The sequence below is a fragment of the Mus pahari genome, chromosome 12, assembly GCF_900095145.1.
Source record: "Mus pahari chromosome 12, PAHARI_EIJ_v1.1, whole genome shotgun sequence".
NCBI lineage: Eukaryota > Metazoa > Chordata > Mammalia > Rodentia > Muridae > Mus > Mus pahari.
This window is the reverse complement of record NC_034601.1, coordinates 27,376,305-27,387,923: the sequence shown is the minus strand read 5'-3', so window position 1 is coordinate 27,387,923 and position 11,619 is coordinate 27,376,305. Positions and strand designations below refer to the sequence as shown.

At 39.0% G+C, this 11,619-nt stretch overlaps 1 protein-coding gene across 1 annotated transcript in view; it reads right to left on the bottom strand.

Annotated features, from left to right (window-relative positions):
* Positions 1-11,619, bottom strand: part of Ubxn7 (UBX domain protein 7) — a 65,048-nt gene that overhangs the window by 26,076 nt on the left and 27,353 nt on the right. Inside the window, exon 3 of the mRNA XM_021209584.2 lies at positions 5,356-5,423. Within this exon, the coding sequence (XP_021065243.1) occupies positions 5,356-5,423 (68 nt within the window). The remainder of the gene's footprint in view (positions 1-5,355; positions 5,424-11,619) is intronic.

The following is an 11,619-nucleotide window of genomic DNA, read 5'->3' as shown; positions in this document are numbered from 1 at the left end:
CCCCCCCCCCCCAAAAAAAAGATGAAGAATGTGATTCTTTTCACTCTTTGAACTATTTTTAATCAAGATATCCTATTTAAAATGTATATTTTGTAGCAGGAGTATTTTAGGCTCAATGCCTTTGTTGTTCCTTTGTTTTTTTAAATACAGGTCAAAATCTAGTACCTCAGCCTTCTAAGTGTTAGAAGTACAGCTGTACTTCCATACCTAGCCCCCAAAGAATGCCTTTGAGAATTAGTGATATGATAGGGTCTTTTTTATTTTTTTATTATTGTGTGTGAGCTTGCCACAGTCCATGTGTGTGGGTCAGAGGACAACTATCAGTAGCTGATCCTCCTTCAATCATGGGCCCCAAGGATCAAATTCAGGTCATTGGGCAGCAACTTTTATATGTTGAGCCACTCACCAACTGACAGACTTTAACCCTACCAACTGTTAAAGCAAGTTTGTTACATGACTAGACACAGAATAGTAGTGTAATGGGGGAAATATTCTACTTCTAAACTGCTCAAAGATGGCCAGTTAATAGCCCCCTGCACTTCCTATCGCCCCTCATTTGTCCCTTTGGGAGATGCCCAGTCACTCTGGTGTTCTTACTGTCATGTCATATTGCCAGCCTTCTAGCCTGCTTCCTGTTTCTTGGGCTCATCATCTGCTATTTGCTCCCATTATATCTGTACTAAGACTCTCTTCAAGCTACAACACTTAAAAAAAAAATGTATTTATTTATTTTATGTATATGAGTACACCATAGCTGTCTTCAGACACACCAGAAGAGGGCATCAGATTCCATTACAGATGGTTGTGAGCCACCATGTGATTGCTGGGAATTGAACTCAGGACCTCTAAAGGATCGGTCAGTGCTCTTTAACTGCTGAGTCATCTCTCCAGCCCAAGCTACAACACTTTTTTTTTTTTTAAGATTTATTTATTTATTATATGTAATTACACTGTAGCTGACTTCAGACACTCCAGAAGAGGGCATCAGATCTTGTTACAGATGGATATAAGCCACCATATGGTTGCTGGGATTTGAACTCGGGACCTTTGGAAGAGCAGTCGGTGCTCTTACCCGTTGAGCCATCTCACCGGCCCCGCTACAACACTTTTAACCCATGTCTTTTACTACAAGTGGCCCTGGCTCTTGCAAACCATTTACCATAAGCAAACACCATTTCTCTAGAATCTTCCTTCTGCCCACTCATTAGGCAGGATAGTCATTAAGGTAAAAAAATACTAAGTTATATAAAAAGCTAAAAGAAATCCAGATGCATAAGGAAAGCACTAGATATCACAGCAGAATACAAGGACTAGCAGAAAAAAACAATCTCATGAGAGAACTAATATAGTTTCATATTTTTATAAATTTCTGTTAATACCTAGCATAAGAGAAAAACACCTGAGATTTTCATATCATCTGAATAATTTTAAATCTATTGCTTTACTTAAATTCAAGTATAGAAAGAATATTACATTCCAACCCCACACAGAAACATAGTAGTAAAGAGAGAAACAGTATCATTTTAGATAAATATGAATATTCTTGACACTACACCAAAATTCAACTAGTCGTGGTTCCTTAAAGATTTGTGCTAAGTCTAGGTTGGAAAGTTGGTGCAACAGTTAAGAATGCACTGCTTTTTGCATACACACACACACACACACACACACAAACCTACAATACTAGCTCCAGGATAACACACACACACAAACACCCCTGCCTATCTGTGATAACAACTCTGGGATATCCCATTTTCTATTCTAGCCACCTTGGGTAACTCACATGTACATATTCACCACACCACAACACACACACACACACACACACACACACACACACACACACACACAGTAATATTAAAAAATAAATCTTAAGCTATAATGTCAGTTCCAGAATAACATACCCACACCCATGCACACATACACACCTTACTTGTAATGCCAGCTTCAGGATATCTCCTTGCCCTCCTGCACGCACATATACATAAACAACCACACCCATACCCACTCCTACACCCGACTAATATTTAAAAAAAAAAAAAAACGAGCCGGGAAGTGGTGGTGCACATCTTTAATCACAGCACTTGGGAGGCAGAGGCAGGCAGATCTCTGAGTTCTGGGACAGTCAAGGCTACAGAAAAACCTTGTTTAGGAAAAAAAAATTAATCAAACAAACAAACAAACAATAGGAGAAAAATATTTTTAAAATGGTTTGTGTAAGTCAAAATCTATGATCAGTTAGCTTTTTATCCTCCATCTCAATAAAATTAATTGTTCTAAGTCATAGGCAGTCCCACAGACTTTGGCTCTTCTGCTTGCTTTGTATTGAGGATACAGCATCTCTATCCAACAGTTTTGAAAGAAATGCTTCTTCCTATGATTTTGGGTGGTGACTGTGTTAATGGCTTGGTTCCCAACACAGTACTACTGGGAGCCTTTGAGAACAAAGAAGCTTTGGTCATTTGGGTTTACACCCTTGAAGGGAGTGTGAGACCCTGCTTTCTTTTATTTCTTTTTCTGTTTCTTGGCTGCCAAGAACTAAGCAATTTCTTATAGCATACGCTCTCACTATGATGTGTACAGTTTTGCCACAAGCAAAGAGACCAACTAAAACCTCCAAGAATTAACTAAAATACTGTTCTCTTTTTAAGACAACTAACCTGACTATCTTATAATTGTAACATAAAGCTGTCTAGTATGTCCCCATCTCTCATTATCTGTAACGTGTAGGTGAAAAGCTAGGGCAGGATGAGGCTTAGCATTAAAAGTACTTGCCTGATTGGCATGGCAACCCATCTGTAATCCCAGCCTTGGAAGGTGGTAGGTACATAGATTTCCTCAGAGATTAAAACATTCCACCCTGCAGCAAGAGTCTTAAGCAGGAAAGTAACTCAAAACTTCCGGAAAGTGACCAAATTCATTAGGTCCTTTCCTGTCAAAGTTAGCAATAAAAGCTGGGCTACAAAGGAGACTCTGAGAGCAGACCAGCTGCCTGAAGAAACAAAATCCAGTTGGGCTGCCTGGAAGAGGTTTAAAACAGAGGCACTTGGAAACTATCCAACCTACTGAGTGGATTGAATCTTACTGTCCAACCTGTTGAGCTGCCTGAAGGCTGTGCAGTGAGTTCCAGGCTCCCAGCTTTGTAAGCTGTCACCCATGCTAGGGGGGCTTTGGTGATATGAGTTGCCTTTGAGATATTCTCTTCCTTTAAGTAACCTCTCAGCCATATTCCTGTAAGTAACCCCAGTAAAACTTGTTAGTTCATCAAGTTGAACTTTGGTGGTATCTGTACCTGTAGTAAGCCCAATATCGGTTGTGCCTCCCCAGAAAAAGTTTTGTCACACAACACTGCAAAAACAGGGAGTTCCCCAGAGCAATCTGGCCAGGGAAACCAACTGTATCAGAGAATTCTGGGTTTGACTCTGAAACCCTACCCCAATGAATAAGGTAGAAGAGTAACGAAGGATGGAGCTCAGCTTCTGGCCTTCACATGCATGTACACGCACACATGAGCATATCCTTCAGTGAACTTTATCATTTACACTATCTCTAGATTATTTACAATACCTAATTCAATGTAAATGCTTTCTAAATGTTTGTTCTGTTCTTTTGTAATACAGATAAGAAAATTGCCCATCTATGTTCAATACAGATGGACTTTCTGCAGTGCTAGGATTAAATCTCATGTCTAACACATGCTAGGCAAGTCCTCTACTTAGGGAGGAAATATTAACATCGAACGAATTTTAGCTTTTAAAAGAATTATTTCTCCTTCTTGCCTGGTACACCTTTAATTCCAGAACTAAGGAGAAAGAGGCAGGCAGATCTCCGAGTTTAAGAGTAGCCTGGTCTACATAACAAGCTCCAGATGAGTCAAAGACACACAGTGAGATCCTATCTCAAATAGGTAAATAAATAATTTTTAAATTTTCTTCCCTATGCTAATGTTTCTACAAAATTTAAAATGGATTTTTTTTTTGGGGGGGGGGGGAGGGTTCAAGACAGGGTTTCTCTGTATAGCCCTGGCTGTCCTGGAACTCACTCTGTAGACCAGGCTGGCCTCGAACTCAGAAATCCGCCTGCCTCTGCCTCCCAAGTTCTGGGATTAAAGGCGTGCACCACCACGCCCGGCTGAAAATGGATCTCTTATTTTCCTATTTCAAACTATTTTCCTCTACTGGTGTTCTCAATACAATATAAATATACATTTCACCATCTGTTTGCCCAACCACAGTAAGATTCAATCCTCTATTTTTTAAGCAAAACCTAAACTGTTTGGCTCATACAGGTAAGTAGGTACTTATTAAAAAAACTATCACTGTTCTTTAAAGTTGATTAAATACCCCATACTTCAGCATACTCTGAATATGCCAAGACTACTAACAAGATTTTTGCACACAATAAAGACTATTTTTTCCTCTGTCCAAAATAGGAACAGAACTTGGACACATTAAAACAAGAGAAGATAAAAGTATACAAAACGAAAAAGTTATTAGTCAAGTGTATATTCAGAAAAAATATATAACATAAAATTAAGAGTTTTTTTTTTTCAATATAATAAAAGAAGTTTCCAGGCGGGCGTGGTGGCGCATGCCTTTAGTCCCAGCACTTGGGAGGCAGAGGCAGGCAGATTTCTGAGTTCGAGGCCAGTCTGGTCTACAAAGAGAGTTCCACAACAGCCAGGGTTATACAGAAAAACCCTGTCTAGAAAAAACAAAAAAAAAGGGGGGGAGGGGTGTTTCCATAAGAGGCAGCAATTCCAAAGAGTAAGTAAGGGAGGCGGGGAGCTAGGTACAGTAATGCACGTCTTCAATCCTAGAATTTAGAATGTAGTGCAGGCAGCCTCTGAGTTCCAGGCCAGCTCAAACTACATGACACCCTTAAGAAAACAATAACAACAGCAGCAACAATAATAACAACCCCAGCAATTCAAAAAGTTTCCTACTTTTTGGCCTTCTGTAACATATTGATTGTTTGTTTGTTTATTACATGTAAGTACACTGTAGTTGTCTTCAGATGCTCCAGAAGGGAGTCAGATCTCATTACGAATGGTTGTGAGCCACCATGTGGTTGCTGGGATTTGAACTCAGGACCTTCGGAAGAACAGTCGGGTGCTCTTACCCACTGAGCCATCTCACCAGCCCCCCTGTAACATATTGTTAATTGTTAATGTACAACATTATTCTTCATTAAGGATTATAGCTTCCCAAAAGGGAATACAGAAATATAAGATAAAAACTGATGCTATAAATGAAGACACAATCTCTGAACAAGCCCTCGTATCTTCAGTTAACTTTATTAAAATCCTAGATAACAACAAAGTCAGATAAGGGTAAGCAAGCAAAGACAACTTACCCCCAAACAAAGGCTCTGGCTCCACCAATATTTCTTGCTTTTGAGGAATTGGAGCACGAACTTCTTCTCTATTAAAAGAAAGTGAGAAGATATCACTATGACACTGTTTTCCTTTAATTGGGAATGTATTCAAAGTGTATCAAGTGAAACACAGTTTTTACGAACTACAGTAATCAAGATAAAAGTTGTAAGTGATTTCTACAGAGATTACCTGGAATAAAATATCTAGCACAGAAAGCTAAAATGGTTTACAAAGAAAAAATAAACAGAAAAGTAAAAAAAAAGATCTCTTTTCATCTCAGGTCCCTTACACCTTTAATTTTTTAAAATATTGTTTTTTTAAATTATGGGGTATAGGAGAGATAGATGCATAGTTGAAGCCTCAGATTCTCCTGGAGTTGGAATTATAGGTTGTTGTGAACTGCCCAGCATAGTTGCTGGAAATGGAAATTGAGCCCTCTACAAGAGCAGTATGTGCTCATAACCACTGGACCATCTGTCCTGACTTAAACAAACTAAGCTGACACACACACACTCTCTCTCTCCCCTTCTCTCCTTCCTCCCAACCCTCTCCTCCCTTCCTTCCCTCCCCCTAGACAAAGTCCCACTATGTAGCCCTATCTGACCCAGAATCACAGAGATCCACCTGCCTCTCTCTGCCTTCATGTGCTAGGATTAAAGCTTGTTCCATACTACATCCAAGCTGCAGTAGTTGTTTGGGGCTTTTTTAAATGTAATTTTTGCTCCTTCTTCCCTGACCGCTACTAAGAACTGAACCCCAAGCTGGGCCTGGTGGCGCAGGCCTTTAATCCCAGCACTCGAGAGGCAGAGGCAGGCGGATTTCTGAGTTCGAGGCCAGCCTGGTCTACCAAGTGAGTACCAGGACAGCCAGAGCTATACAGAGAAACCCTGTCTCGAAAAACCAAAAAAAAAAAAAAAAAAAAAAAAAAAAGAACTGAACCCCAGCCCTTTCATTTGTGTGGCAATGTGTCTACCACTGAGCTAAATCCCCAACCCTCCCTAAATTTTATTTTTAGTTTAATTATGTAAGTGGGAGTATGTATATATGAGTGCAAGGCCCTCAGAGGTCATAAGTGACAGACACCTCTAGAGCTGGAGTTACAGGCTCTTAACTGTGGAGCCATCTCTCCAATGCCCAGCCTCCCTGAATTCTTAAAGATAAGGAATAAAACTGGCATGGTCACACTTTTAATCCCAGCACTCAGAAAGCAGAGACAGACAGGTCTCTGAGTTTAAGGTCAGCCTGATCTATAGAACAAGTTCCAGGATAGCCAGGGCTACACAGAGAAACTTTGTCTCAAAAAAACAAAACACAAAACAAAACGAACAACATGGAAAATATAGGCTTAGTAGAATTGATATAATTATTGCTATATCATACATTATAACACAAGGATATAGCAAAGAAGCTTAAACAAATAGGTAATAAATTTTATTCTATGAAGGAAGAAGCTACCATTGGTGTAATCTTGAAAGTATTTACTCAACAGATCCTAGTATATAGAAAAGGAATTTTCTATATACTATATACTAAAATATAAACTCTTATATTCTATGTGTGTGAATGCTTGCCTCATTGTGGTTCTTCAGACCATGTGCATGTAGTACCCCAGGATGCCCTAGGGCTGGTAAAAGTTTAGTCTTCTAGAAAAGTGGCTAGTACTCAGACTATTGAACCATCTCCCTAGTCATAGAAAATCTGGGTCTTAGAAGATGGCTCAGTAGGTAAAGATGCCTGCTGCCAAGTCTGATGACTTCAATTTGATTCCCAGTATGCACAAAGTGAAAAGAGAAAACTGACTTCCAAAATCTGTCCTCTAACCTCCAACAATGTGCCAAGACATGAGCACATCCATATATACAGTGATAAATATAGTAAGAATTTTAAACAAATAAATTATATCCCATTCTCAGTAAGGGATAGAGTTCAGCAGTAGAATATATGCCTAATGTCTACAGGGTCCTGCATGTGATCCCCAGCATTGGAAAATACATTTTTAAAATTTTTATTTTCAAATTTTTCAATAAAGAAACAATATAATTACTCACCAATAACTCAGTAGAAATTTTTACTTTATAAACTTTTTCTGTTTTTTTTTTAACCTAGGAAGGTGAAAGAAGCCTAAAGCTTTATGATAAACTTGAAAGTTGCTTTTATTAGAGCAACTGACTCAGTGGTTAAGAGTATTGACTGTTCTTCCAGGACCCCAGGTTTGATGCCTAGCACTGATATGGTGGCTCATAGACATCTCTACCTCCATTCCCAGGGGATCCAACAGCCTATTCTGGCCTTCATGGCACCTGGTATACAGATGATGCACAGACATACATGAAAGGGGGGAAACATTTATACACATAAAAAAATTAAAAACACAAATAAATGGGATCTGGGAGTGGTGGCACATGCCTTTATTATCAGTTATTAGGAAGAAAAGACAGGTGAATCTCTGTAAGTTTAAGGCCTGGTTGGTCTGCATAGTGAGTTTCAGGACACTGAGGATTATGCAAAGAGACCCCGTCTTGAAAAACCAAAAACTAAATGGTATGTTATCTTTAAAATCAGTTTATTTAGTCGGGAAGTAGTGGCGCACGCCTTTAATCCCAGCACTCGGGAGGCAGAGGCAGGTGGATTTCTGAGTTCGAGGCCAGCCTGGTCTACAGAGTAAGTNCCAGGACAGCCAGGGCTGTACAGAGAAACCCTGTCTCGAAAAACCAAAAAAAAAAAAAAAAAAAAAAAAAGCCCCTGTGAGGTAAGTCTTAATTATTATATATCTGAAGATATTTGCCAATGTTAACTACAATGAGTGAAAAGACAACAGAAGAAGGTGAATTGGAAGGGAAGTTCTAGTTAAGGAATTAGGAGCTACTATTAAATGTTTATCAGTTAGCATATAAACAATCTACCCAAATCATGATGTAACTAGCTAGGAGAAGATATTCATTTGTGGGGACAATTTGCTACTTATAAACTGAGTCAAAACAATATCTGGGGCTAATGAGTTTGAGATTAGCTTAGCCAACAAATAGGTAAAAATAAGCTCAAAATGCTGTGGGGCTAGGATTTAACTTGATGATAGAGTACCCAGCAATGGTTACACCCTGGGTTTCATCACACACACACACACACACACACACACACACACACACACACAGAGTCTCTGTCTCTCTCTCACACACACACACACACACACACACACAGTCTCTGTCTGTCACACACACACACACACACACACACACACAGTCTGTCTCTGTCTCTCTCACACACACATACACACACACACACACACACACTCTCACTCACTCACTCACACAGGCACACGCAGAGCTGTAAGTCATTAAGAAAAAAAAGGCAAATTGCTTGCTAGTCATGGTGGCCCACACCTTTAATTTTAGCACTGGGAGACAGACACAGGCAGATCTGAGTTTGAGGCCAATCTGGTCTACACAGTGAGTTCAAGTTAGCCAGTAAGACCCAGTTCTCAAAACAAAAACAAGTACTGTTTTAGGTACACTTGTTGTATGTATGTATGTATGTTTGTATGTGTATGTTTTGGAAAATATGTATATGGTTCCCTAAATCGAATGTAAATATCTATTATTGAAGTTTCTACCAACTATAGAATTCTTCAGCATTATTAATTTACTGGGACATACTAGCCTGGAATGTGCTATGTGATCAAGAAAGGATCAAGGAAAGGTGGGTGGTGGCGGCACAAAGTCTTTAATCCCGGTACCTGGGAGGGAGAGGCAGACAGATCACCATGAGGTCAAAGCCAGCCTAGTCTACATAGCAAGTTCTAGGACAGCCAAGGTTATACAAAGAAACCCTATCTTAAAAACAAAACAAAACAAAACAAAACCAAAAACCAAACAAACAAAAAGAATGACCCAGAAAATTAGAGACCCTCTTGTCTGCCTCCAGAGTACTTAAAGGTGTTTAACATCTCATCTGGCTCAATGTTGATTTTTATTAAACTTTGAGCCATGATGGGGAATTAGGATTACACTTGAGAATTGGGATTACACTTGAGATGAATGGTTAATAGAAAACAAAAAATAACCAGGCAGTGATAGCACACTTGGGAGGCAGAGGCAGGCAGATTTATGAATTCAAGGCCAGCCTGGTTTACAGATCTACAAAGTGAGTTCCAGGACAGCTAGGGCGACACAGATAAACCCTGTCTTGAAAAAACAAAAAGAAAACAAAACAAAAAACCAACCAAACAACAACAACAAAAAAAAAAACAAGCAAAAACTTTGTAAGGTATTAATATGATCTCCAAAGTTCTTAACTCTTACAGAAACAATATTCTACTAATCTGAAACTAGTTCTTGTTTTGTTTTGTTTTTTAAGATTTTGTTTATTTACATAAGTACACTGTAGCTATCTTCAGACACACTAGAAGAGTGCATTGTATCCCATTACAGATGGTTGTGAGCCAACATGTGGTTGCTGGGAATTGAACTCAGGACCTCTGGAAGAGCAGTCGTTGCTCTTAACCACTGAGCCATCTCTCTAGCCTCATGACCTGGTTCTAATTTACATCTAATTTAATAAAAAATGAAACTCTCTAGAGGCTGAAAGATCGTTCAGTGGTTAAGAGCACTGGCTGTTTTTCCAAAGGAATTGGGTTCAATACCCAACACCTACAAGGCAGCTCATAACTGTCTATAACTCCTGTACCCAGGGATCTGACACCCTCATATAGACATACATGCTGGCAAAACACCAATATATATTAAAATAAATGATTTAATAAAATAAACCCCTGGCCCTTTGCTTGTTCTATTTAAAGTGATTCCTCTTGTTTAGTATCTCATAAATTATTAGAATTACAAATGACTAAGCATATTAGAGTCTTACTTAAGGACTTTTAAAATTAAGGGTTTTGTTTGTTTGGTTGGTTGGTTGGTTTGGTTTTTACAGACAGGGTCTCACTATGTAGACCAGGTTGGCCTGGAACTCATACAGATCTTTTTGGCCTTTGCCTCCTAAGTTATGGGACTAAAGTCACAAAGCAGTGGACTCTTTAAAAGGTTGTGTATTTGCTGTTGCTAATGTTAAAACTAATGGCTTAGCCAGAAATTATGGGCAAACCTGGAATCCTAATTCACAGTAAGATCATGAATTCATGGCCAGCCTAGGCTACACAGCAATGGTATCTCAAAAACAAAAAGCTAATGAGCATCTGAGTAGCATGGCATGTGCTGATAGTACTCCCAACAAGGCTCAGCACTAATACTTCCCAAAGATTGATGAGCTTTTTTGCCCAAGAGTTATTTATTGCAAACTCTAACTAATCAAATATAAATGGCTCAAAAATGAAAGAAAAACAGTTCTACATATACTGAGGATGCCTTTAGTGATAAGGCAGGTAACTATTTAAAAGAATTGTGTTTATACACAATTGTTTATTTCAGTTACATTTCAGTGTTACACCTTAAAACTCAGGTACCATGCATGTTACTCATATATTCTACTACTTAGCTATACTTTCAGCCTTAGTTCTTGAAAATATTTCAAGGTAATTCACTTTCCTGAGAAAATATAGGAAAATCTATATTTGGAAATATGAGCTTTATTAGACTGCATCTGCTTTTTTAATTATTTATTTTATGAACATTGCTTTTTTTTTTTGCCTGCACAGATGTCTACATGTGGTTGTCAGATCTTGGAGACAGTTGTGAGCTGCCATGTGGATGCTGGGAATTGAACCAGGGTCCTTTTGAAGAGCAGTCAGTACTCCTAACCGCTGAGCCAACTCTCCAGTCCCTATATCTGCTTTTTAACTGCTATATAACTTAGGAAAAAATGGCCATGCTCTAGTTTCCTCATAGGCAAAATAATAATGCCAATCTATAAAGTTCTCTCTTTTAAAAAATATTCTGGTTGTACCCCAGTATGGCTTCAATTTACCATGAACTTCAGCTCCTCACAGCTCTACCTCCTAAGCTATGGTTACAAGCAGGTGCCATTTAGTCTGGTTTTTACTCAGTGTTGGGGATTTAGCCCAGAACTTCTTGAATGCCAAGCAAACACTCTACAAATGAGCTAACTCCCAAGCTAAAAAAATTATTTTTGTTGTGTATCTGGTAGTTGGGGAAGACATAAACCCCAATCACAGGCCAATTACAACCGAGCAATTGTACCATGCACTCTGCCTGCCTGCCTGCTGCCTGCCTCTAACCCACAGTTCTTTTTAGGACTGAATAGAAAAGAAGATCAAGTAGACAAGGACGGTT